General features: G+C 39.8%; 3 protein-coding genes across 3 annotated transcripts in view; 1 reads left to right on the forward strand and 2 right to left on the reverse strand.

The window, feature by feature from the left end:
- LOC138047230 (FMN-dependent NADH:quinone oxidoreductase-like) overlaps positions 1-1028 on the reverse strand; it is a 1232-nt gene extending 204 nt beyond the window's left edge. The window contains exon 1 of the mRNA XM_068893981.1: positions 1-1028. This exon is cut by the window's left edge and continues 204 nt beyond it. Within this exon, the coding sequence (XP_068750082.1) occupies positions 200-991 (792 nt within the window). The 5' untranslated portion in view covers positions 992-1028 and the 3' untranslated portion in view covers positions 1-199.
- A 3136-nt stretch (positions 1029-4164) lies between these two features.
- Positions 4165-18224, forward strand: LOC138047267 (replication protein A 32 kDa subunit-A-like). The gene is made up of 11 exons (XM_068894029.1): positions 4165-4314; positions 7863-7885; positions 7996-8076; positions 11250-11363; positions 12790-12903; positions 13854-13891; positions 14382-14535; positions 14648-14800; positions 15160-15254; positions 15895-16535; positions 17104-18224. The coding sequence occupies exons 1-10, from the start codon at positions 4299-4301 to the stop codon at positions 15977-15979; spliced, it is 873 nt and encodes a 290-aa protein (XP_068750130.1). The 5' UTR covers positions 4165-4298; the 3' UTR covers positions 15980-16535; positions 17104-18224.
- LOC138047265 (uncharacterized) overlaps positions 18074-27500 on the reverse strand; it is a 12096-nt gene continuing 2669 nt past the window's right edge. Inside the window, exons 2-8 of the mRNA XM_068894026.1 lie at positions 26278-26847; positions 26082-26176; positions 25599-25752; positions 25087-25150; positions 21360-21637; positions 19502-19673; positions 18074-18961 (exon numbers count right to left, since the gene is read on the reverse strand). Of these exons, the coding sequence (XP_068750127.1) occupies positions 18777-18961; positions 19502-19673; positions 21360-21637; positions 25087-25150; positions 25599-25752; positions 26082-26176; positions 26278-26826 (1497 nt within the window). The 5' untranslated portion in view covers positions 26827-26847 and the 3' untranslated portion in view covers positions 18074-18776. The remainder of the gene's footprint in view (positions 18962-19501; positions 19674-21359; positions 21638-25086; positions 25151-25598; positions 25753-26081; positions 26177-26277; positions 26848-27500) is intronic.

The following is a 27500-nucleotide window of genomic DNA, read 5'->3' on the forward strand; positions in this document are numbered from 1 at the left end:
CTTGAATCTTGATTTGTTTACAAGGAGCCAATAGACAGTTTGGTCATTCAGGTCATTCGCTTTGAAGGTGAGATTCCACAGTATTATGAAAAGTGAAGAAATAGTTCTTTTCTTCTTCTCACATGACACTTAACATGGACTTAAGATTTTATAACATCAATCCAGATTTCACACATTTAACACAATTTCGAAATGTACATTAAAACCTGCCAGCCTCATCAAGGCAACTTGTTTGAACATATCGCATCAATTCGTCTTTTTTTGTGTGCGCTGTGTTCTTGATATAAATATGCCTGATATCCGTAAAGCCAATTAAACCAAATATATCTTTTAAGTAAGGCACTTGATAATCCAATGCTTTCATTTGCCCGGTAGAGTAGTCACCCCCAGACGAGGTTATCAACATTAAGCTTCTTCCAGTAAAGAGACCTTCTGGGCCATCGGGAGTTTCCCTAAATGTCAAGCCCGGTTGCACAACACAATCGATGTACTGTTTCAAGACATAAGGAATACTGTAATTCCACATTGGACTTGAAACTACGAGCTTATGTGCAGAAAACAAAGTTTTGATCATTTGTTCCACTGGTTCAAAGGTAAGCTTGTCGGTTTGGTCGGCGTCACCAGTTACCATTCTCATTTTACTTGCTACGTGCGATAAATCGTACTGTAAAAGATTCTTATCCCAAAGATTGACCTCTTTAATGACATGATGACGATTTTTGGATCTATATGCTCTGAGGAACGTTCTGGATGCAATGCCGGTCCATGATCTCATATCTGAACCTGACGAATTCAGATGTAGTATCTGTACATTACCACTGCCTTTTTGGAGGTCTTCACTGGACTTGATTTCTCCTGAAAACGCTGAAATAAATGAGCAGTGTCTATTGGGCTTTAACAATGCAACCTTTGGCCCTTTTCTCCATCCAAAGATGCGATGACAGTAAGAATGGCCTGGAAAGAACAATTTTGTCATCATGAAACTGCACATGTTGCATGGAATGTTGACGGTTTATTCCGACTCGTTCCCAGGGTTTTTCCTGCGGGATATTCAATGTGGCGGACATGGCCAACCGGTTTCGTGGCAATTGTTTATTTGCGGAGAAATTCATAATTCAAACCGTTTTTTTTTTGTTCAATGTCCAGATCCATGTTCAACATTCATACGGAAATGTTTAACATTCAAGCGAACAATCAAGATTATCAACTGAAGACAGATTCATGATCATCAAGACAGCTCGTCATTCACGCTTATTTCATGCCAGTCACCATCTTGCTAAATTATGAATTATTTTCAGAACCTGTATCACATTCAGAGCCAATTCTAAAATTTCTTAATTTGTTACAATTTTGTGATCTAATTCGGCTGTGTCGAAAAGTGGGACGGGGACTTGGGGACAGGGGACTCGGAGCCGTGGGGACGTGGGGACTCAGGGACTCAGGGACATGGGGACATGGGGAGCTCGGGATCTTGAAACTTGGAGACGTGGAGACGCATTTTCGAACTAAAGAATTTCAGCAATGAGAGAACATCGTAACGTAAAAAAGGAGTTGAATTGCTTATTACAGTACTGAGTAATTAAATCACTTTCTTCAGTTTGAAGAAAAGATTGGCCCAATGGTTAGGGCGCTTGCCTTGAGATCCGGAGATCCCGGGTTCAAGACCTGCTCTGACCACTCGTTGAATTTGATCCTGGTAGTCCCTGGTTCAACTTCTCAGCTGCACTTGTAAATAGCCAACTGGTTTGCCTCCGGCCAGTTGGGATTCTTAACAGTTGTTGTTGTTCTGTTCTGTCGTTTCGTTGTGTTTCATTGGCCCTGAAAAGCCCCTATGGAGAGCGGTCAATTAAGTATGTATTTTTGTCCTTTGGTCATTCCAATTTCAACAGGAAAAGAAAACAAACAGCAGTTACAAACATTTTCAGCACATCGCAAAACAACTTTCACTGGCCTCTACACCAAGTGGGACTCTTTCACTCCTAGAAAGTATAAAATAAATTTAATCCGCACCCTCACCTATCGCTGCTTACGCATCTGCTCGAGTTCTTCCTTGTTACAGTCGACTCTCTTCGATCTCAAGAACACTCTCCTTCAAAATGGTTACCCAAGAGGCGTTCTTTGTTATAACATTAATGATGTTTTGAACAGACAAAAGAACAGGTCTGCTGAACCTGCCACCACTGTTCCTAAGAAAGATATCATTCTTGTCTTGCCTTTTTTGGGCTTTCAAAGTGAAGCTCTTACTCGACGTGTTAAATCTTGTATTAGTAAGTTTTATGGCTGTCAATCTTAGGGTTATTTTTCAAAATACTTGCAGGGTTAAGTCTTTTTTTTCCCTTCAAAGATCGTTTCAGTCGTTCTCAAAGATCAAAAATAGTATACAAAGCCAGTTGTTGGGACTGTGATTCCTTCTACATCGGCAAAACAAAAAGAAGATTGCATGACAGGAAGTCCGAGCATTTCAAAGCTCTTACACAAGTCGGCCACGCCTCTGCTCTTTCGCCTCTTTCTACCGGTCATAACATCCGGTCATAACATCAAATGGGACCATTTTGAAATCCTCGCAACTGGAAAGTCCGACATGCAATGTAAAATTAAAGAAACGCTATTAATCAGTGACTTAAAATCCTCTCTCAATGAAAACATTGGTAGTGAGAAGCTTTTTCTTTATTAATTTCTTCCGGAAGAATCGACTACCGGAAGTTACGATTTTGTTATCACACTTTTTAACTAGTCACCAGTTCCTCGCTCTAGTTTTTTAAAATTCTGTGTAACAGTTTTAACCGTCACTTCTGATGATGTATACGAAACGTCAAGTATAAAATGAAAATGTTTGTAACCGCTGTTTGTTTTCTTTTCCTGTTAAGTATGTATTGTATTGTAACATCCTCTTAAATGCATTATACTTTGCCCAGAGAAAATAGAGGGGGAAGAGAGGACATCCCCCGTACATGTCCTTTTCCACAGGTGTGCAGCGTGGGAGTCGATCCAAAAATAACTTGAGACATATTACCTATGGAAAAAGCCATGTATGCGGGATTTCCTCTCTTTCCCCTTTCCCCTTTCACCTTCTTTTGATTTTGCAAAAACGATCATCTGTATGCTTTTAAAGTACCAGCTAAACACACACCGAAATTCCAAAACTGGATTCGCGAAAAGTCATTCTCGCCATCCGTCACAGAGCTCGACTTTGAAAAAAAGCAGAAGACCTAATGGCCCATTGCAATGACCCTGTAGCTGAAATTTCTCATTACAACGCGTGCTGTTGTTGTTGTTTCGCTCTATTTGAAGGAATCCAGGTGGCCAACGGACCCCAGATCCCAGCCCATTGATTCCGGATTCCTCACTCAGAGGTTACACCGAAATGGATTCTGGATACCATCAAAATATGAAATATGTAGATTCTGGATTTCATACAATGAATTCCGGATTCCAAAGCCTCACATTTGCTGGATTCCGGATTCTGGATTCCTTCACATTGGGCGAGTTGTTGCACAGAAACTTGAGCCTTATGACTTCTCTGTAATTGATGTTTGAATACCGTGCCAATGTCCTTGTTGGCGGCATCTTTCCTGGCGCTTGTTCGTTACCTTCGATGAAAATTTCGGGTTGTTACCGGTGACGGTTCTTGAAAATGCTCGTCATCACAGGACCATATAAGCGAAGTACTAACTCTTGACTCCAGTGAGTTAAGGCTTGACCAAGATCATAAAATAATTGGCATATTTTTGTTTTACGAGGAAGTATTTTCCAATCCATGTTAACTGATTAAACTTTTTACTCATCAGTTTCATCTGAAATTAGTCACGTGATTTCTTAACGGCAAAAAACCAATTTGAATAGTTTATCGGAAACGGGAATGGAAAAGTCATCTTAATGTTTTTAGTTCCTTGTTGTAGTACCTTTAGCGAGGCTTTATCATCAGTTCTTCCTTATCATTCAGTTTCTTCCATATCCCCATCCATCTTAACCCAAAACAAAATGCGTGATCTCTTTGGCGCCAATCAATGGGCCGCGCGACATTCATTCTCGTCCCCAGAGGCCGCGATTCTTTCGGTCAGCACCGAGAATTCTTGCATATATAAAGTACCTACCATTCTCGTTATTCTCGGTGCTGACCGAAAGAATCGCGGCCTCTGGGGACGAGTTGCTACATCATTATCTCTCATCCAATGAACGGTGGACCCTGTCGGATCGCGCGGGAATCATTCGTTCAACCAGCTCGTTCAAACCTACTTTCTTGCTGTGGAAATTTTTTTGATCTTTAAAAGGACAATTACAAGGGCAAACTCGGAAATATGTGGAACGACACAAGTAGGTATATTTTCGTGCAGCTGACCGCATATTTTGGAACTATTCATAATTCACTCTCTACGCTACTGACCACACATTTTGCAACCATTTATAATACTCTAGCTGTTCATCACGACTGATGGACCGCAACACCGGCAAGACCGAATTTTGTTGGGTTTCAGTGATTTTTAGCATCCCTTTTTTCTTAGCGTGGGTGACAAATTATCGAGTTGTTCTGTATGGTCTTTACTGTAATGTGTCGATGCGATAGAGGGACAGTTTACATTTTTATCTATCTATCTACCGTTTATTTGCCTCCATCACAATAATTGATGATTCTTGAAGTGCTGTATCCCATTGCAAGCAGTGATTGGTCAATTTAACAAATCGAACGTGGTGTAACGTTGTTGGCAATCTTACCGACAACGATATTCCTCACCACAGTGGTCAAAATGTCCCAAAATGAGCATTCCTGGTTGGCTATTACAATTGCGTGCCACATGGACAGCATGACGTAAGCAGCGTTGTCTAGACTCTTATCGACAGTCGCAAATTAGCCAATCAGATTGCGACATTATAAGCAATTGTGGTAAACAGTGCTTCTGCATGTTTTGATTGGTTAACTTTGAGATGATAAACACAGAGATAAATTATTCACCTCCGAGCCAGATGGGAGAATTATGGCTGAGGTGGCCAGCAGACCAAACACAGTACCAGTGACCAGATTCTCCCATACAGACCGACCAAGCTTGGTAAATCAGATGTTTGTTATATGGCCAAATAAGAAATCAAAAGGACAAAACAAAATGAAACAATTAAGTCCTTGGCTGGACTTAAATTTGCCAATGCTTGCATAAGATTCTTTTTGGTACATTTTACATATCTTTAGCTGCCTGAAATGTCAGTCATGTCACCTTCAATGCTTCCTCGGCTGGACTCAAATTTGCCAATGTTTGCATATTCTCTTTACCTGCTTCACTGTTAAGATCAACTGTTTTTCCATTTAACGAGTCCATGTGGTGTAGTTGTTATCGCTCACAGGCGGCATCTCAGCTCTCTGTGTTTGAATCCCAGCTTGTGCGCTCCAAAGTTCACTCAGCTTTCCATGCATTCGTAGTGGGTAAAAAATGAGTACCAGTATTACTGGAGACAAGTTGGGCTTGCAACGGGATTGGAGCAGCACCCACCCCTGCCGTAAGTTATTGTAGAAGCTAAAGAGAAAGGAGCGAGCCTTCAGGGTGCCTTCTGCTGCTGTCAGCCTTCTTGTCTTTTGTCTTGTTTCTTCCAGCACTATTTAGCATTATTTAATGTCACTTTGAGGTTTTCTGAGATGCCAGTTTATAGGTGGCTTACAATATGCCAAATCAAATTCTTGATTTTTGGTCCCTTCCAGTCCTTTCGAGACAAAGTCATGGTTATATTATAATACTTGTTATTATACTTGTTGTTTTACTTGTTATTGTTTGATTAAGTTGTGTATAACAGAATTTTTTATATACTGTCTTGAGAGCCTCCTCCACTGATCCTCCAAAATATTCCTGCTACTAGGCTCTTTCAGTGATCATGACACTGAGTTACTATAAAAGAGGGATCATGTGTATTTAAGGCACCTGTTGGCAGAGTATCAACGGATACCATCAGGCGAGTATTGGGCGATATGTTGGCCGACATATCCACTGAGTATTGGCCAACACATGGTAGACTGTCATTCGCCATGTCAGTCGTGTATCGGTCGGTGAATCAACTGACATTCAGTGGACATGTCGCCAGTGTCACAGGCAACACGTCAGTCGACATATTGACCGATATATAGACCAACGTTCTGTCATGTGTCAGCACCTCAACCAGCTGTTTATTTATTGACTGTCGGTGGTATGCTGTTTTTTGTTAACTTTCTTTATTTTGATGTGTCAGCTGTATAATTTGTAATAGCTAATTACAAAATCTTATTATTTTATTCTCTGTTGAGCAAATTACCAAATGACGAAATGGATACTTTTAAAAAACTGGGGAGTCTCAAATTTTTTTACAATACTTCTAGGCAAGGGACACCGGATTGAACCTACAACTCGATAACAAGAGCGATGGTAGGGAAACAGCCGAGTGTCAGTAGAATGTCATTGGAACGTTGGTGGCTTATCGATCAACATGTCGGTCTACATATCAACTGACACTATTGACCGACACTCAGTCGATATATTGATTAACTGTCAGTCGATCACTAGCAGCTAAGTGTCAATTGACATGTCGTCGATATACATGTATTGGCCGGGTAATGGCCGTGTAACGGCCAACATGTCGACCGAATATCGGTTGATAGTATTGGTTGATACTTGGTCGATGGATGCCTTAATTAAATACCACTGTACATGTGATCCTAAAAGAGGTATTTCTGTAAGGAATGTTTGGGACTCTGCAGAAATCTTTCTACAGTTGATAAGCTGGTAGATTGTACATGTAGGACTTTAATCAGCACCTTTTTAAAGTCTCCTACACTATTCAAGAAAATCAGGTTAAGGGGGTGGAACATACCGTAGTTATTCGGTTATAAGGCGCACGGTTTTTTCAAGAAAAATCTGTCTTTGGGTGGCGAGTTAGTGCTAAATTTGGGGTGCGTCTTATAGCCAAGTAATTTCGTGCAATAAAATCTTAAGATCACAATTTGAAAAGAACTTGCAGTTTAAACAACACAAGAAAAGGACACTAGTTGTCAATTTAAAAAAAGAATAGCGCTTTTAGAGACCTTTAGAACACTAAACGATGTCAAGAGAAAAGTAAACAAACGGAAATTTGCATACATGCTTAATAGCACGTGCTCAGTAACGTGATACCCATGAAAACAACACAATCGGTTGAACCTTGTTTCGAATTCCGAGAATCGTGTTTGTCGCTCCCATGAAAAGTTTCTTCTCTCAAAAAACAGTGTGGAGATAAAACATACCTTCTTCGTTCATCCAGCCTTTCTTGTGCACTGAAGGTTGCATCCTTGGTGGCGTGTTATATTCAGCTATCGAACACCTTTAAATATGACTTTCGGTGGGAGTTTATCGCCGTTCGCTTTCGCTTGAAGTCTGAAGTCTGAACTCTGACTATTTATTACGTCGGAAGGTTCAAATAAAAGTGTATGCGTTGTATGTTATGATTTTCAGGTGTCAACTTTTAGCTTTTGTGTTTGCGTATATCATTAAACGTGTGACTTTTTCACTTTGTTTACGTTAACAAAAAGAGTTCGCATGCCAATTGTGTAAGGATAATTGTTCTCAAATTCATCACATCCTTTTGATAACTCTCAATTTTCGGGTGCGTTTTATAACCGAGTATTTTCGCGTAATTTTCAATTTGAGAACTTAGCTTGATTAAATTGCAAAGTTTGGGGTGCGTCTTATAACCGAGTGCGCCTTATAACCGAATAACTACGGTAGTATTTATCATTTGGTAGTGTTATTTAATAAAGTGCTAAAGGTCACCTTTTAGTTAAGGTTTACAATGGAAATGATTGTTCTTAATTGGCATATACCACAAAGTGCTGTGCCAAAGTCTCTTACATCTGTCATTGTTTATCTTTTTAGATCAATTTGGTGGAGGATACCAGGTAAGTGATGTCAATATCTACATTGTATGACCATGTTCTCTTGAAAGTCTTTTCTTTGATCATAACGGAGTAATCAATATTTTCTTTTCTTTTGTGGTTGTTCACATCAGTCAATGGACAGTTTTGGTGGTGGTTACATGCAAGATGGAGGGGGGTTTGCTTCCCCCATGGGAGATTCCCAGGAGAAAAAGGTTTGTGTCAGTGTTCGACACTAACGCTTGCCCTATTGCATGGGGCAAGCGAAATATATCCGTGGGCAAGTAAAACAACCCTAAGACTTGCCCTTCGGGCAATCAGAATTTTTGTTCAACTAATATTTTGCGGAACAATTCGATTTGCAACGAAGGAACAGACTAGTTATATGACGCAGTCACTGCAAACCTGATTAAAAAAATAACAAAGTTACAGCTCTTTGCTGTCAATTATTTTTCTGTTGAAAATATATTGATGCAAATCTCCAAACAGATTGAAAGAAGGAACATGTTGCCTGCAGCTAATTCCAGGAATTGCAATTGTCTCACTTCACATAATTATATGAAGTAAGTTCTACACTTCGATTTATTTCGTTTTAAAAGACTTCCAACGACAATTTTGGAAGAAATAAGAGTATGGACTTGTTCTCGGATCGCTTACGTGTTAGCATTCCCAGATATGACCACAATGCAATGCAAATAGTCGCTAATTTTAAGGTATTCAAATGAGATAGCCGTTACAATATATAACGCTTTTACCGGCTGGTAAAACGCAGTTAATGGAACATGACACCCCTAGAGGGCAAGACTGCTTTCGTTCGTCACGCAATCCAGTAAGATAAATAATAGAACAATATTGAATGCTGAATTCATAAATGAATGTTCCCTTATTCTAGCAGTTAGTACAAACGCTATTCATGTCTGTATTTTAGCTTCTATCTTGCTGAGTAATCTAGTGATATATCTTAGCTTTTCCTAGATTGGTCCTTATATTTGTTAGCCCCATTCATGGCTGACAAGCCCGCCACGTGGCGTCTCTTTAGCTCGTAGTACAGCTGTACCTATTGGTCGAACTTTGAGACACTGTCTTGCTATATAAATCTCAATACACTGTAACAGGGCATAATCCTGGCAGCTTGCACGAGAGTACACAGTTTGTAACAATTTTGCTTTAAAATTTCCCACCCTCCCTCCCCGGGAGACGGGCTTTTGTTTGTTATTTGCCAATAAACTGGGGTCACTCCTTGTGGTCGGTTAAGTCTGCGTAGCGACTTCCCCCAAGCTTTGGCATTGCTTGTGTCTTGCCATCTTATATCCTTGCCTTTATCTTGTCCGATCCAGCCTCTGCTGTGCTGGGGAGATAACAAAGGCTCTGCCAATACTCTTGTTCTATTCCCACGTTTGTGGGGGAATAAGTGAGGCTTTTAGTTTTTGCACCTATTATTAAGTCGCGTAAAAACCTGCCACAGGGCTGTGTCCCCCTCAATTACGCCATATTGTTATTTGCTTATTTGTTGTCGTTACACTATCTAGTCGCGTTACACTCTACTCTTAGTTTAAATTATGGAATAGTGACATTAATTGAAAGCTAACCAAATAAAAATGGGTGCTTAGACTTAAATCTTTAGAATAACACCGTCTAAAAATGAATGTTTAGACTTAATTTTGCAGATCAGCGCTGGTTGAAATGAGTCAGACGTGAATACTATCAATGTGTACTTTACATCATGTAATCATTGTGAAATGTCTACAATCCTTCTCTCTGTGCCAACATCCAATCACAAAATGGTACGAACCCGGTGCAATTCCTGTATTTAGTTGCTAGTGAACATGTTCGTAACTGCCATCTTTCTCCACACGAAAAGAATGTTTGTTGCAATGGAACCCAGTTTTAGCACTGCCAAATACATATTGAACAATCTACCTTTTGTCATGCAAATTATTTCAACCAGCTTTGAAAGGCTTAAAGAACATACTATTGCACAAATGGCATTTAATTCAAAACCAGCCTAATCTCAGAGAGACATTCAAGGAATCTCCCTTGAATTCTTATAGAAAGGGAAAATTCGCTTAAAGATATGCTTGTCAAAGCAAAACTGGACACACAGCAGGAGTCACGTTGGTCTGTCAAATCCATTTTAAACACATTTGTACACAAAATTGGCCTTTTTTAATGAGCCTCCTTAGAGTTTTAATGGGCAACAGGTCTTTGGGTGCGCAACCATGGGCAAAAAAAAAAGCAAAGCTGGTCGCCCAAAGGGCAAATTAGTAAGAAAGTAAGTGCAGAACACTGTGTGTTCTTATTTGTTTGTTTTTTGCAAACATTTTTACAATAGTAGCATTTGAATTAAATTTTTATTAGGGGATTGTTACAGTCTCCCTCTTGCTGTTTTGTCAACAAATCACTAAAAGATTGGATACGAAGAACTAACTAATGGAGTGTAGTCTGTTAGAATAAATGCTACTTGGCCAACATAAAAAAACCTTGTTTATTGCTATGAAAGGACATCTCAAATTTGCACGGTCCTCTCCCATCCCATCTGGTGGCTCAGTCAGTGGGGAAATGGTGGTCTAACCTGGAGTTTGAGTGTTCAATTTGCACGCTGGTCAGAGCTTTCTCAGTCCTTGTGTGGGCCCATTGTTACTGCTAACACACAGATTGATTACTTGGGTATGCACCTGTACATAGTACTTCAAGATGCACACCAAAAGTTAATATTGTTTTCCTTACTCTGATAACGGTACATCCTTTTTACTCCCTTCATTTAACCCATTGACTCCTAGGAGTGAGACTTGATATGTTTTACTCTGTCTAATACCAGGCGATTTTATGCATTAATGGGGCACAGTTCAGGGTGTCTTGAAAACTAAGACCCTGAGACCCCGAAGACTGGAAAAAAGTAACCCCAAACCCTCAATTTGGCTAACACTAGGCCTAAAGTTGGTTTATAGTTACCTCAAGTGAAGTTCAAGTCCTTTGTTTCCTGCAACTTGTTTCAAAGTGAAAGCAGGGTGATCCACCATGTTTATGTGTAACTGAGTAACCACGCTCCATGTGTGGTGAAACATCTTCATTTCTCGTCAGATGTATACATGTATAATTATTGGCCCTGTGACACTTCAGGCCAAAAAACCAACTTTTGACCTAGGGTTAGCCAAATTGAGGGTTTTGGGTTACTTTTTACGAGTTTTTGGGTTCTAAAGGTCTTTGTTTTCGAGACGCCCAACCGGTTCAGGAGTCAATGAGTTAACAACCTTTACAGTACATCCACTCAAACACTATCTGTGCCCTTTAAAGTCAGCTACAGGGTGTATATTGTAGATGTATCCACTTGTTTGGCTCCAGTGTAGATGTAGATGTTTTGACTTGACTTTTAATACGTATTCTGCAGCGATCTGCATCTCGGGTGCAGTCAGTTATTCCATGTACAATCAAACAGCTTCACACTGCAACATATAACCAGGCAGAAGATACATTCAAGCTTGGAGACCTTGAACTAAACCAGGTTTGTCCATCATTGTTAACAAGTAAGATCATCATTGTGTTAACAAATAAGATTAATTCATCTGAACAGTGTAAATGAAGTTGAAGTTGAAGTTAAAGTTCATGGGTACGTGTAGATACATTGTATTTCACTGAAAATAAAGCTTTGGGCCAGCTTTGTTTACTGGTATGTTTCCTGTGACTATGGGTACACTATAATTATGGTGGGACAAGTTTCTGAAAAGAGGGTTTAGCCTTAAAGGAGTTAAAGTGGTACTATGATCAAAATATCAAATCTTATTATTATTTTGTCCTTTGGATTTCAAAACTACAGTGTATGTTAACTAAATACCAATTGACCCAAGTTTCAAGCCTTGATTTCGAAAAGACACTTGTTTATTTTAACGGGAATTTCCCTACTTAATGGTGCACCATTATTAATGTAACTTTAAAATCTTGAGAGAGCTGGATAGATTGCAATGGGTTTGTATGCTTCTGAATTAATATGAAGCACTGGAGTTTTGGGCTTTCAGATTTTTAAACTCGTGTTTTGCACACATAATAAACTATGATTACATGCTGAAATTTTAAGCTATTGAGTGAGTGACGTCACATTTCCCTAGATCCAACCCTCTAAGGTCCTGTCAGTCAGTTTTGAAGATGAGTAATGGCGGGCTGTAAAATCCAAAACTCAAAGTAATCGGCCTTTGGATAAAAATCAAAGCTCAAACTTTTGCCAGGCAAGTGTTAAGCAAACAAACTTTCAAAATCTGAAGAAAAAAAGGAAGTGATTTTTTTATCGTAGTACCACTTTAACTTTTTTGTCATTCACTTACAGTAAGTAGCACAACATATTCTTATCTACCTACAAGCAATTGCAAAAAGAGTTGAGACACTCACTGTTTGTAACCGTACAATGCGTGACATTTAAGTCAGCTTATCCCAACCCTAACCCCCCTCCCCCAAGCAAAGTTGTTTCCATCTCCATTTGGCATTCAAACGGAAGGATATCAACATTGAAAAAGGGGGGAGGGGAGGGGTGAGAGTGGCATTGGGACTTTTCTTTTAATTGGACTGGAAGAGGGGTTTTAGGAAGGAGATAAGGTGAATTTTTGAGTCAGTGTCTCAACCTTTTTGCAGCTCTTGTAGCTTGTCCCACTTTTAGCACTTTTGGAAAAGGTTCTTGAAAATATATTGTTATTATTATTATTAAATTATTATTATTATTATTATTATTATTATTATTGTTATTATTAATGTTATTATTATTATTATTATTATTTTATTCGTTTTTTATTTTGGAAAAGGTGAAAGATTCAGGGAAATTCTTCCAGGCCAGGGCAAATGTTTTGCTCTGGACAGAGAAAAACCTTTTTGCTTTAGGAAAGAATGATAATTATCTTTTCAGGAGAAACTGTTTTGCTTAAGTTTAAATTTTCCATCAACAGGTAACAATAGTTGGTGTTATTCGAGATGCGCAGGAGTCTGCAACCAATATCATGTATAACATCAATGACATGACCTCAGAGGATATTATTGTGAGAAAATGGATAGATAATGAGGTATGAGGCTTCCTTCAGATATTAGATAGACAGACTGACTTGTTTATTGTCACCTTTTGCAGCAAAGCTGAATTGCAGGTAGCAGTCAGTAACAATAAATGTTATTATAGTAATTATTTTAACACTTATATGTACAAGTAAACAGTAGCATGTTTAACGGTTACAAATTTAGCACAGAAATATGTATTGGTTGGCAGAGTGATGGTTTTACAGTTTGATCGCATGCAATAAGCCAACGAAGTTTTAACAGTTCTACTGCAAATTACAAATGTAAGAGAAAGGTAGGATTTCCTGGGGATGTACATGTATGTACCTCTTAAATGATTAATACATGCATCCTCATGCCATGGCTTTAAAAAGTCTCAATCCCTGCCTCAGCAGCCAACGCAAGTTCGTAAGAAATAAACAGCAAGATGATGGAAAGAGTACGCTTCTGAATTTTTTCAATTTTGTTAGCAACAAATTTGGGAATATTAGCAAAGACGACAGCTTCATACACCACTTTCATAAATGGCGACCTATTTTATATTCTTTTGTATTTATGTTAATTAGACCTCCTGCCCTCATTTTGAAACAAATATGCTTTTAAAATTTGCTCGTTGTAGCGAGGCTAGTAGGGCTTATTAGCATTAAAACGAAAGAATATTTTATTTGGCTGCCATTATGAAAGAGGTCTATATTCCAGTACAGACCAAACAAGTGGACAGTAAAGTACATTGTAAATCAACGCTTGTATCATCTGGATGGACACCATACTTCCTAAGATTTCTCAAGGCATAGAGCCGCCTGTTGGCCTTCCTAGAAGTAATTCCCCCAGTCTGGTGTCAGGTATCTAACTCCTGACCTTACACCCAGGATCTGGGTTGTTTCCTACTGTGCTACCAGTCCCTTCACACTGAGGTCAACAGCATTAATTAGTTAACAGATTAATTTTTTGTAATCCACTGTAGGAAAGTGATGCTGAGAAAGATAGAAGGTCATCATGCAGGTACATTAGATACTACATGTACATTATTAAGTAATATTATAAATCTGAATTTAATTTTAGTCATAATTATGTTTACCATGGCATCCATGCAGTGCAGCAGCAGTTTTTTTTTTTATTAATTCCATTCTTTAATCGTCTCATCATTTGAATGACTCATTGAATGCTTCTGAATACATTTATCAGAACAGATGGTGCCACGTTCAGTTAATATTAAGGACGCTTACTGTCTTCCATTTTTGATATACTTTTTCTGAGTAATCACTCTACGTGGGTGAGTTAATTACGGTACATCACTCTACTTGTAGCTACTTAGCTCTTAAAAGAAATGCAAGCACGGGCAACCAAATTTCTGAACAAGTAGCCCAAATGGGTGCCTTACTTCATTTATCCTCACTTTCTTGTAAATTTGATCCCAGCTGGAATTAATTATGCTGTCACCTTCACGACTTGTATTTATCACATCACCAAATGTTTGCATGTACTTTCACAGGGAAAATACCTATGTGCGTGTTTTTGGTCACCTAAAGTCCTTCAAGGAAAACAGCCGCAGTTTAATTGCCTTCGGTCTCTCTCCTGTGACAGACTTCAATGAGATTACTTATCACATGCTTGACGTCGTTCATTCTCATTTGGCTTTAAGCAAGGTTAATTTGCATTTTAATTAATCACTTGGTGTTCAATAATGTGTTCATTTATCTGTCACCAGTTAAAATAAAATTGTCTTTGATAAAAATTGTTTATTTTACAAAACTTCAGCTGCCTGAAATGTCTGATATGTCACTTTCAATGCAACAAGGCACCACACCAGGAAAGTATGGATTTCAGGGTCAAACACCAAATAGGATGAATCAAGGATTTGGAGGAAACTCAGCAGGGACACATGCAGGACTAACAGGAATTCAACAACAGGTTTGAAACTAGAAAATATCTTTTGTGCTTTGTGCTGTCCTGCTTGATGTGCCTTGATGGCTAGTGGTTTCAACTTTGGAAATTAATTTCCCACACAGATGCAGGAAAACTCTATGAAAAAATGTATAAATTAATACTGTATATGTGTAGCACTTGATTAAAAGGGCACCAAACAAAAACAAAAACAAAAAGCAGAACAAACCAAAAGCAATTTCAATATTGTTGCTCATTGATTTTTGTCAACAGATACCATGAAGGCAAGTCTTTAAGCAAATAACTGAAACAGAAAAAAAAATGGCTGTACTCACTGCCTACTACCATCACTTAAGTCGTCTGTTGCATATCAAATTTCTTTCCAGATTCAAAGTATGATCACAAGCTGTCAACAAGAGGAAGGAATGGCTTTTGGCGATATCAGACAGAAGCTAAGAGGTGTGTCTGATGCACAAATCAGGTAAGCTGAACCCTGTGGGAGAATGGCTATATTCAGAGTAATTGGATATCTGAGATGGTTGCAATTTTTAAAGTAAATGGTGTTATATTAAAAAACAGCTAAAAACGAGGTCTCTTTCATTCCTTCTGTGACAAGGACTCTGGACTTTCCTTTTTCCTTTGAGAAGCGCGCTAACAGCCTTGGGACCTTCTTTGTCTGTCGGATTTCCACCTTTAAACAGTGTTAATTAACTTCGAGAGATGCCCTTACAAAGGCCCACCTCCAACCGACAGGCTTTTCGACGGTTTGTTTTTGTTATGGAAATTCGCATTGCTTATCGTAGCGATCTCATTGCATGAATTTCATCTTTGGCGGGATTTTCATATATGCAAATTGTTCCACGGCACGCAATAGACCATTTTCGAATTCTCACGGCTGGACTGGATCTAGCATGAAATGAAGGCTAATGCGGGCAACTTTTCAAATACAAATTAATTTGCCCGCATTAGCCTCCATTTCATGCTAGATCCAGTCCAACCATTAGAGTACGAAACTGGCCAATTCCTGTCGGTTGAATGTGGGCCTTTAATGTAACACAAGTTCTCTTTTAGATGAATATCATTTCTCTTTAACTCTCTTTTTATTTTCTTTATGTTTTTAGAAGTACGCTGGAGTTTCTAAGTAATGAAGGACACATCTATTCCACCATAGACGATGATCACTACAAATCAACGGACAGTTATTGACCTCTTCATGAAAACTGAGTGAAACTCTTGTCACCCTCACATGCCTTACTTGAACGCGTTGGATAAATAGAAAGGAATTTAAGAAACGATGACGGCTGCGACAATGGCACTGCCAGAGAGCGATTGATCGATAAGCCTATAAATTGTTCTGCAATTTTGTTTTCTTCTGTTTTTACGTTTAGTTTTCAAGGTCGCATGAAAGTCGCTCTTTTAGAGAGATGTAGCATCACGTTAACGTGAAACGTGAAACGTGAAGCGCAAAATTGACCACGTGACCATAATTTTCCCGCCATTTTTCGCGTTTGCTGTTTCTTTATGAAAGTAGGCATTTTTGCGTTTGCTGTATATGTGGAATTTTTGTTCTCGTTCAGTTGTCTTCTACATAACAAGTTTGTGGAAAAAAGTACCCCAAAACCATTTTTCGGTAAGTCAAACAAGGAAAAATTCGGTTTGATGGTCATAAAGCGTTCATAATGTAGCTGACTCCTTACCTCATTTTTCTTCATAAACTCATGTTGACTCTCTGATGACGCACAAAACAGCTTCATCGAAACTCGCAAAATTTTACAGGTAAGGATTTTCATTTTATATACAGTAGCGTCTTTTAGTCCGCAATCAGTTTTTAAGAAAAGGCTTCCACTGCCGGAATACTTGAGATTAACATTCCATTCCTAGTTACCGTGGATCACGCAAACTTAAAATGACAAGCTTTCTACCTCTACATCTACATATTCCAGCACTGCACGTGCAGCATGATTATTTTTCCTCTTTTAACCAATGAAATTGTTGTTTTGTGTTTAAGATCTGCGACGGCGACGGAAACGTCGCGTCAAAATATGACTTTGCGCTATCGTAAGCGATTTCAGAGTAGAAATAGAGAATTAAGGTTCGCATTTATATATATATATATATATATATATATTCTTCATTTATATATATATATATATATGGAAGAAAAAGACAAATAAACTACAAGTTCATCCCTACAAGCCTGTTTCGTGGTCGCCCACTCATGTCCATATATACTACGCTCTACTTCTATGTATATTGAGCACTGTTTTACGAAAATCAAGTTTCACACTTTATATATATATATATGACAATGAATTGTATCAGTCATCCAGTTGAGAGTATGATAAAACGAAAATAATTCACTTACTGGAAAATTGTAGACGAACAATCGACGTTTCGGCAATATCACACGGCCTTCATCAGGAATCTGCCGAGTCAGCTTGGGTCACGCAAGTGTCATATGATAGCTGACTCAGCACGTCCCGTAACGCACGGGTAAGTGAATTATTTTCGTTTTATCATATTTATACATATATGCTTGTGTTGTCGTCAAAACCTTAAATTGTGTGATTTCACGTGGCTGTTATGCAGAGAACAGCTGAAAAAATGTGCAAAAATGCGTGTTAACCAATGATTTTATTATTATTATTCAGTTTTGGGGTTTTTACGACAACGCGTGCGTACAGCAGTGAATTTTTCACTATCTCTCACTCTCTTTCATTCAAATCCGTCCGTAACAATCCAGTTATCGGATTCTTCGCTCTTAATTCACGGCGTTAACAAGATTGATCGTCCTGAAATGCTTAGAAAGCGCAAAGTTATATTGTCGGATTCCCTATTTCTGATACAAAGAATGCGTGAGTGAATAAATGAATGAAGATAATTATCAACTTGAGAGGTGTGACCTTATGCTAATAAAGCCTCTCTACGCCGAGCAAATTTCAAAAGGAGCTTTGTTTCAAAATGAGGGCAGTAGGTCTAATTAACATTAAGACAGAAGGTGGTCGCCATTTGTGAAAGTGGTCTGTGACTACCCGGCCAACGAAGAAATCTATGGTATTGTTGGGAGAATGAACGTTTCCATCTTCGGAATGAAAGGGTTAGTGGGAGGGGGAGGGAAATTTGTCCAACATTCCTAAAAGGGGGTAGGAGTCTCAATTCTTTTCTCGCTTATTGTGGAATCAGATCTTTTTTTTTTTTCTCGATCGGACATGTTTCTTTCGTTCGTTTTTGTCTAGTTTTCCTCCTTCACCAAATATCAGTATGTAGTTTATTCCAACATACGGAGAATGTACTAAGATGTAAATACGGATCCCACTTTATTCACGTGTTCTGTCGTCGCATGAGTTACTAAAAAAAGCTAAATGAAAGTAGTAAGTGCAAGCAAATGCAAAAATGTTATGTCATTACTGTAACGAGAAATGGTTTCCATTAAACTTATACAGTAGCCGTCTTTTGTAAACCTATTTGTTTTGAACACTGCCTTCTCTTACCAGTCTTGTTTTTGTGCCGCCTTATTGCTTTTTGTGTACTGTGTAGCAGTATCGAAGGAGAATGAACTTTAGAAACTAAGTTTATTTTTATCAGTTGTAAATATTTTCAAATACAACAGGGAAGAGGGGGGGGTCCACTAGTGATAAACGCCTGAAGGCTAGGCTTTTTTTTCCCTTTTTTTCAAGTTCTAGCAGCTTAATGGGCCATTTCCGAGTTGCTGTTTCACTCGGTTTCGAAGTGAGTCTTGGTGCTCAACTATTGTAAGGGAAATGAGTTTGATTTGCATAACAATTCGCAACTCATTTCCATTTGAATGGTTGTGCTCCAGGACTCGCTTTGAAACTGAGGCATGCAGCAACTCGGAAATGGGCTATTGAGCTTAATTTTCAGTTTAACTGCTACTGTTTGGTATCCTACTGCAGGGGAATAGCTCACTCCTTTGTGCAATTTTCTTGAGATTTCACACAAAATCCGCAGCGAAGAATTCAGTGATTGTGATTAGGTGTCATGTCTACATGTAAGCAGTGTCTTGTCCAGTGTTGTAGAATCCGTTTGCTTGGGATGAAATAACTGTTAACTGTTCTTGCAGCTTGCTTATTTCTCGAATAAGCTGTCCCAGTTTGTCCTCTACATCCTTCAAGTTAATAGCTTTGGTGAAGTCCGACTGGGTTCTTGCTTCGTTCAAGTCGATCTCACCTATAAAAGGGAATGCCAAATATACGTCTTAATGAGTTTCATTCGGAAGGAGCTACTTTCCGAATCCTTCCACTCTCAGCCGGATCGTTTGGTTGGGGTACGAGTGAGTCACGTGTTCTCTTTTTTTGAGCATGCGCACTTGGAAATATTGCGAGTCATTCAGATCAGCTGATACCACAGTTTCTGTCAACTGTCACTGGTAGTGGACTGCGTTTATTGAGAAATTGTAATGTTTGCATCGCTTCCCAGACCAACCGATAACTGTCACAAATTTCAAAGATTTCGTTAGCGTCGACCATCGCTGAAGCAGCTTTCAAGTCACGGAACTCAATTTGTTTGAGTCACTGAATTTTCACCTTGGAGTTTTAGACAAACTATCCAGATTATCGATTGTCTCCCTCGCTGCCGTTTTATATGTCGTCACGCCATGCAGGGAGGAGCGTTGCGTGATGAGATTAGGACATGTATTCTGACTGACCGGCAGATTCTCTGCGATAGAATTGAAGATGCCTTGACAAGACTAAGAAAGTTTTATTTTACCTTCTCGGCTTTGAACCTTTCTCGTTGGCTTCCACAATTTTATGTATAGAAGTTCCGTGATAAAGCCAGAGAATAAAACACCCACGAAGATGCCTAAGGTCACCAGAAGGAAGTTTTGTGTGCCTTTTGATTTGCCGGATAAGAAACTCTGCAAGTCACTACCCTCGTAAACCTGTTTAAAAAAGATACATAAGTCTTGCATGTGGAAAAACTATTAAAAGTGGATCACTTGAAAGCAAGGTGACGCACCATAACAGCAGCCCGGTGTGGCCAACACATCACGCGTGCGCACAACCATTTCACCCGGTTAATTTGCAGCCATGGACAGCTGTTTCGGCCCTGTTAGGCCACGTCAGCATGGCATAGCCAACTTACAAGGCGGGTGTTTTGGTGTGTTGGTTTATGATGACTGGGTTCACCTTGCTTTCGATGCTTCATTGGATAATGAGCTTTCACTGGAAACTTGAACCCGATATACCAGATAATCTCTGAGCAATAATGCTATGAAAATTCGAAATTTTGCATGAAATGTATTTGATTATTCGCGCTTTTGCCACCCAAGAATTTATCAACTATTGATGACTAATAACTGAGTCGTGGATACTCAGCATGCATCTTAAACACTATTGACGCACTATTAAAGGGTCGGTTCTCGCGCTGCTTTTGTTCGAATTCAGTCAAGCGCAACTGATTAATTATCCAAGTTGGTGATATCAAACAGCAACACAGAGACGGAAGCCCAAAGACTGGGGATTAAAAGAAAGAACGACAGATAACGATGCTATGACATATACGGACACTTTGCCATAGAGGGATTTTATCACAGCTCGGTTGCGTCCACGGTTGAAGGATAGATCATTTTCCTATGCTTTAGGCACCGCGCCTTTTATAGTGCGTTTGCGTATTTAGAGAAGTAGCCGTAGCTGCAATTGTTGAAACTTATAACAGTAATTTGAGTAGCTTGTGACGTAATATTGATAATGACAAAAGGAGGTAATACAAGATATCTCACAGAGGGTTGCAGGGATGGCGCAGTGGTGAGAACACTCGCCTCCCACCAATGTGGCCCGGATTCGTTTCCCAGACTCGACGTCATATGTGGGTTGAATTTGTTGGTTCTCCACTCTGCACCGAAAACCAAAAACGAACATTTGACTTGATTTGTGTTAATTGTTAATTTCAGTTTAAGGTGTCCCCAATTAGTGCTTCAGCGCTAGAACGACTTGACCCTTAAGTAACGTTCGTTTCTTATATACAAGAAACAATGAAAACAAAAGAGAAAAAATATACACTGTAAATGCATATACCTAATACACACAAAAAAACGTGTAATTAATTAATTAATTAATTAATTAATTAATAAAGATACAGCTTTTCGCATTTAAGGATGGCTGAAGATCACAAACTACTCAAATTACTGTCATATACTCCAAAAATTTTAGCTACGGTTACTTCTGAAGATGTATGTTGAGACTAATAACTGGCTTGTAATCAAAGCTGAAGGGCTTAAAATCTTTTACCTTTCGAAATCAATTTGCAAATGGTATGATGGCTGGTATAAAAATGAAACAAAATTTGAACAACGACGTCAGCAAAGATTCCCTTATTGACAATGAGGGGCGCTACTACTACACCCTAGTAGTAGTTACTTTGGTTCAGTTGTACACCTTAGTTGTAGCTACACCTAGTAGTAGCTACTTAGGTGGGGTAGTTTCCCCCCGCGCTATTGGAGTAGCGCGGGCGCAACGAGACACCAACGGCTGAAATCTGAGCCTAAGTAATTAAGGTTTTAAGAAAACATTTCCATTGAGGTTTCTGACATGCAATAATTTTAAAGAAGAAATCATTTTCGCCTTACATCCACGGGCTTAAGATAGTCCAACAGGATATCGTCCACATCGAATCTTTCCAATTCTCGTTCAAAACAAGACCCTTTGCCCATTTGACTTTTGGCGGATGGGGAGTCCCGAACAGCTACGTCGTAAACTACTTCGTGGTCGTAACTTCCGAAGACTTTGAGGGTGGAGTCGTTAAGAGCCTCGCTAAGGTAGTATGCCGCTCTGTACCTTTCCATAAAAACTCCATCAATCTTATTCTCCTTCAGTTTAGAGAAAACTTTGTCAACTGTCGTGAAAACTTAAAGAGAGTGGGAAAATGGTGTGTTATTGATAACGCGTTTCACAACTACATCCAACACAGCATCCCTATATCAAATTTTAGTTTTTGCTAATCAAACTAATCATTATTAATCAAACTCCGGATATCCTTACTATTCACTTCTGGGCAATTCGCGCGGAATTTGCGCCCGAAAATGTTGTAATCTTGGCAGGATCAAATGAGTTTAAAATCATCTTTTTGTGCTGTATTATATAACTGTTTTAACATATACTAAAACAACTATTCACCTCTGTCGGTGGCTAGTTAACAACTATTCACCGAAGTGGAGGTGGCTAAATATCCAACGCTAGCCACCGACACTGAGTGAGATAATATACAACACAAAAAATTAATTTGGACGTTTTCTTCACTTGTCACGGATGGAAATCGGGACGCCATTTTTTCCCGAGTTGCTCGGAGGTAAACAGCACAGGATATTCGGAGTTTGACGAGCCAATCAGCGCCCGCGTTCAACGCTATCCACTGTTTTAGTATATACTAATGGTAGATATTTACCTTGCCGCCTCGCGGTTTGGTAAATATCCACCGCTGGCCACCAACACTGAGGTGAATAGTTGTCAAAAATCTGCATGCTGAGTGTTAAAAGTGAGCATGGTTGGCGCAGTGGTGAGAGTATTCGTCCTTCACCAATGTGGCCTGGGTTCGATTTCCAGGCCAACCTCGTTCCCAGGGTCTCCCTTGTAGCCGAGACCCTGGGAACGAGATTGTTTCCAGGCTTGGCGTCGCGTGTTCTCTGCTCGGAGAAGTTTTTTCCCCAGCACTCCGGTTTTCCTCTATCCTAAAAAAAAACGACCTTTGGTATGAATTGATTTGATTTCATTTTGTACAGTGTCCTTAATAGGCGATTTGCAATGATGGCGTTTCACTCCCGAGACCAGAATGCGTTGTCAAAATGCTTGTTATTCAGATTTTTCTTCTCTTCTGGGAACAAAGAAACAGTCCTTTTCACGGTTAGGTTTTCTCATTTGCATTACAATATAATGTAGCATGTATGTGAGGCAATTTCGGGCTATTTTGTAGTTTTAACCCGAAATTACCTCGCATTCACGTTAGGTTACATTCTAATGCAAATGAGAAAAACTAACCGTGAAAAGGGCTATTGTTGAAATTTGCCTGACAATAGGAGCAACTCAAAGCATTCTGGTCTTCGTGGTAAATGACGCCATCATGTAAATCGCGTATTAGTAACCCTGGGCCAAATACACCTGACACTCAACTAGCCGCTTCACGGCTCGGTAAATATCCATCACTAGACACCTCTACTTCGGTGAATAGTTGTTAATTAGTATATGCTAAAACGGTGAGATACTATAGCACAAAAAGATGATTTTAACTCATTTGTTGCACAAGTCTAGTGCGAGTCGCGAGTCGAGTTCAAGTCAGATTCCAAATTTGGTTTTAGTTTTTGTTTTTCGTTTGTTTGTTGTTTTTGTTGTTATTGTTGCTGTCATTTTTACCTTGAAGCTTTCTCTGCTTCCAAAATAATGTCTTTCAGTTTCAGTTTCAGTGTAATTACTTGGAAAATGCTATGTTCCTTTACACCAAGGTATGAAAAAAATATGAATAAATAAGAAGAAAAAAAAAAAATAAGGGGCCTAAAGGCATTGACAGATGAGGTGCTTGCCACAAAGGCAGGCAGAGTATTCCATTCAGGTATGGTTCTTGGAAAAAAAAGAGAATTTATAAGTATCTGTGCGGGGAGCAAGAATGTTAAGCTTTTGAGGATGATTACGTCGGGTTACAGTTTTACAACAGCTTAAGTGGTCGTTGAAATTAATAGGAATTAGGTTAACTATTTTAAACATAATACATAGGCGGTCGCGCTTTTTGGCGCTGGATAGTTCAGACCAGCCAAGTCCCTTAACTAGGGCAGTAACACTGACATGACGCGAATAGTTCTTGAATACAAAGCGAGCAGCACGTCTCTGATCCATTTCAAGCTGAGATGTTTTTTTGGGTGTACGGGTCCCACACACTGGAATGTGATAACGTAGGTCGAACTAGTGAAAGATAAGCGCAGGCTTTGACTTCTTTTGAGCAGCTGTGCAAGTTACGTCTGATAAGGTTAAGAGTGCGCGTTGCCTTCTTTGTAATGAAGATCACGTGATGGTTCCATTTGAGGTCTTTAGAGAGCTGCACACCGAGATAGGGATGGGATTCGCGCACCTCGAGTCTAGTACCATACAGGAAGTGTATAAACAGCTAATGTGCAGAGGCGTTCAATATCGTGACACTACTCACACGTAATCCCAAGGAACACAAGATACATCCCAAATGCTTGAAGTAATTTTTTTGTTTAAAGGCCCGCGGAGAAGGAGATAAAATATAGGCAAGCATTGCGTACTTGTGGTAGTGCAGTAGCACAGCGCTGTAATCTATAATTGTCAACTGCTCGAACTTGACTCGTGACTCGCACTTGTCTCGTGACTCGAACTTGACTCGTGCAATGAGTAAACCCTTCCTGCAACGATTACAGGTCTGGCGCAAATCCTACGCAGGTTGCTCGGAGGTGAATAGTTATACATGTTCATTGCCGCAACAGCCACTCAATGCTGAACTACGGATAAGATATGGGGAAAAAGGTTGCCCGGGATACTCGGAGTTGTGAATCCAAGCAACGAAGGTAAACGTCGCCGAAGGGGAGGACGGTTGGAAACGCTTTTTACCGACAGTGCTAGGGAAACTTAGCGAAAAGAGGGAATAAACTTGAGAAACATGACTTAGATAGGTTAATTACGGTCCCTAAGGACTAACAATGGTCTAAATGGTCAGAATAGGGTGGTGAGAATATTTATCAATAGTGCGTCATGAATTCCAGCAAAGGATATTTGGAGCCAATCGGAGCGCGCCTTCAATCCTTACAATAAATTTACCTGGCTTGAGCCTGCGATCCAATCGAAACCAAGTACCTGGTCAGAGGTCAACTTCAAAAACTTGACCCCGGTATATGGTCACTTGAATGTGGTCAGCGGATACCTTGTTTTGACAGGTGTCAATTGACCATAACATGGAGATTTACGCTGTAAACAAGCTGGAGTATGGCCGCCATGTTGGGCACAAGTCAAGTGTTGATTACTTGAGCCCGCGATATGGTCGCAATTGGCATACATGAAGGGGTGGATGTACGGTCGAACGGTGACCAAAATCACATTTTCTCGCACAGATGGGTTACCATATTTCATTACCAATGGTGCTCCGCTCGCGCCCCTATGGCGCGCAGAGCTCCACTATTAACATAGATGTGGACAACAACCGAGGTGCAGTCTAGGGACTACACGATCTAGGGAAAACACGATCACTAGTAGCATCAAGTACACTTGTTGCTACCAACCAATTGCCAACCAAATCAAAAATCGAAGTGTTCAGTCGTCCATTTCTTCATCACACCTCCTTTTAAAGGTCCTTACCGTTCACCTTAGCTCCTCTTTGTCTCGCCTGTAACTCCGCTGATGTATTGACCAATACTCCAATCTGAACGAAAAAAAAAATTGAGCCCTTAACTTATCCAAAGAGAATACTTGTTATTCACTAGAACGATAATTATTACTGTGGTATCTTACTTGAAAATCGGTTTGACTTTATCTAGATCGGATGCCGTTTATTTAATTTCTTTAGTCTGTTCCGAGGTCGTTTCCTGAGAGAATCTCGCATTCTCGACTCGTCGTTATATCTTCAAATGCCGCGGAGTCTCAAATGAATAATTGGTTTGCATTTTTCCTTTAAGACTGGAAATGGAGCCCATTTTTCAGTAAGAACTTTGAGTAGACCTAACTTTAACTCACCAGGATTAATTCCAAAACGGAGGAAATTCCGTCATGTTAAACATTATAATTATGCCCTTGCGTCATGAACGCTTGTGTGCTTTAGGCACCGAATTCGACACACCTACCAAAAGAGATTGGATTATACGATAGCGTACCTTTCGCCCTCCCACGACTGCCAGGTCGGTGGCTGAAATACTGAGGGAGCTTGTCGCAGTTGCAGTAAATACGGCTATGACTATCAGACCAAACAAGATCCAAATGACGCCGAATAAGCGACCAAAAACAAACTTTGGGGTCTTGTCACCATACCTGAAATTCAAGTCACAATGGTTTAAGTCTCAAGCTCGATGCACTTTGATACACTTCACTTATTATTTGGGTCAGTCTGTGCCTCTGCAAGTAACCCAATCGCTCCGAAATTGCTGTTTCCATAGCAACAACATCGTTCCTGTACTTCTTGTTTTCCTTTCCCGTCCACCAGAGCCGCCGGAGACTGGGAACAAGAGCGACGGGTCTTCGTGCCTCCACACATGAGTAATGTACATACCCCAAATGGTGTGTAGCCGACGCTAAAATTAATTAATGAAGCTATTGTTAAATGTTCTAACATCGTCACCACTTAATCCAACACTACTCACCCGACAGTTGTCATGGAAACGAACGCCCACCAAAAGCCTTCGTAAGTGCCTCTTGTGAAAGAACGAGGAAATTCCTCTTCGTTGAAGAACGTTTCCTAAACGATAAAAAATTTTATTTGCTGGTATATGATATGTATTTCCATATGTAAAGAATTTTTTAAATACTGCAACTAAATGTGCTAACAGAAAGACTTACCAAAATCCATACGCACATCCCTGAGATGCCAGCTAATAGAATGGTAAACACCATGATGGGCCAAGTATTTTCCACCAGGCGGCTCATTGCGATATCATTCACCTTTCCGTTGATGTGCTCAGTGTCCATGATGAGATAGTATCCCGGGATTTCCATCAATTCGTGAAAGATCAGTTTTACATCGTTCGTCTGATCGGACAAGACTTTCTTCATTCGTGCCGATATGGGAAACGCAATATCTGTGCGGTTGTTTAGAATTGATGCTTGGAAATCTCGCGCGTCGTCAAACACTGTGTGTTGGAAGCATGTGGAGTCCAAGTCTTTATCGTTAAACCTAAAACATTTTGTAATGATTTTTTGGAAGAAATCTCCGATTATGCCGGTCAGCATGTCATTGGATGATTCCTTGGTGAGAGGAGGGATAAAAAGGACGGCTACCCGAATTTCACGACAGCGTGACACGCGGCGTGGCACTTCTGTGCCATTGGACTTCAAAAATAGTGCCGCTGTTGTGATAAAGATCATCAAACCATTCTTTGTTGACTTCATTTGATGTGATAATCCGTTGAGCTGCAAAAAAAGGTGAAAAGCACCTATGGTCATATGTTTTTCTCCTGGTGGAAGTGGTTGACCAGCATCCAGAAAGAGTAGGTCGTGTTTTAAAATCTACTTGGGCTGCAGGGAGCAAAACGAAATAGATATGGATGGCCAATGTGGCGCTCATCGCCTCTACACGAACTGATAAATCTTAAGTCGACTAGACTTAAAAAAGCTATCTTAGTCAACAAGTTTGCGGATGAGTGCCGTGTTTCGTCAGTATAAAACGCAGAAAGGAAAGGAACGTTATTTATTTGTCCTCTAGCCGCGCTGGAGCACTAATTGGGGACACTAAAATCAACAAATCAAGGCACATCAAATCAAAAGTGGGTTTTGAGGAAAGGAGAAAACCGGAGCACCCGGAGAAAGCCTCTCGGTGCAGAGTAGAGAACCAACAAACTCAACCCGCGTATGGGAATCGAACCCAGGCCACATTGGTGGGAGGCGAGTGCTCTCACCACTATATACGAACTAGGAAAAACACCTACTGAATCCTTACTGACCAGGTAGAAACCATGGACCACAGTTTGAAATGTGGGCTACGGGCCGGGTGTCAAATATATTAATTAAGCGAGTTTATACAGGGATCCAAATAGACCATAAGTGTGACAGAAACTCAAGTAAAC

This window comes from Montipora capricornis, chromosome 4, assembly GCF_036669925.1.
Source record: "Montipora capricornis isolate CH-2021 chromosome 4, ASM3666992v2, whole genome shotgun sequence".
In the NCBI taxonomy this organism is placed as follows: domain Eukaryota; kingdom Metazoa; phylum Cnidaria; class Anthozoa; order Scleractinia; family Acroporidae; genus Montipora; species Montipora capricornis.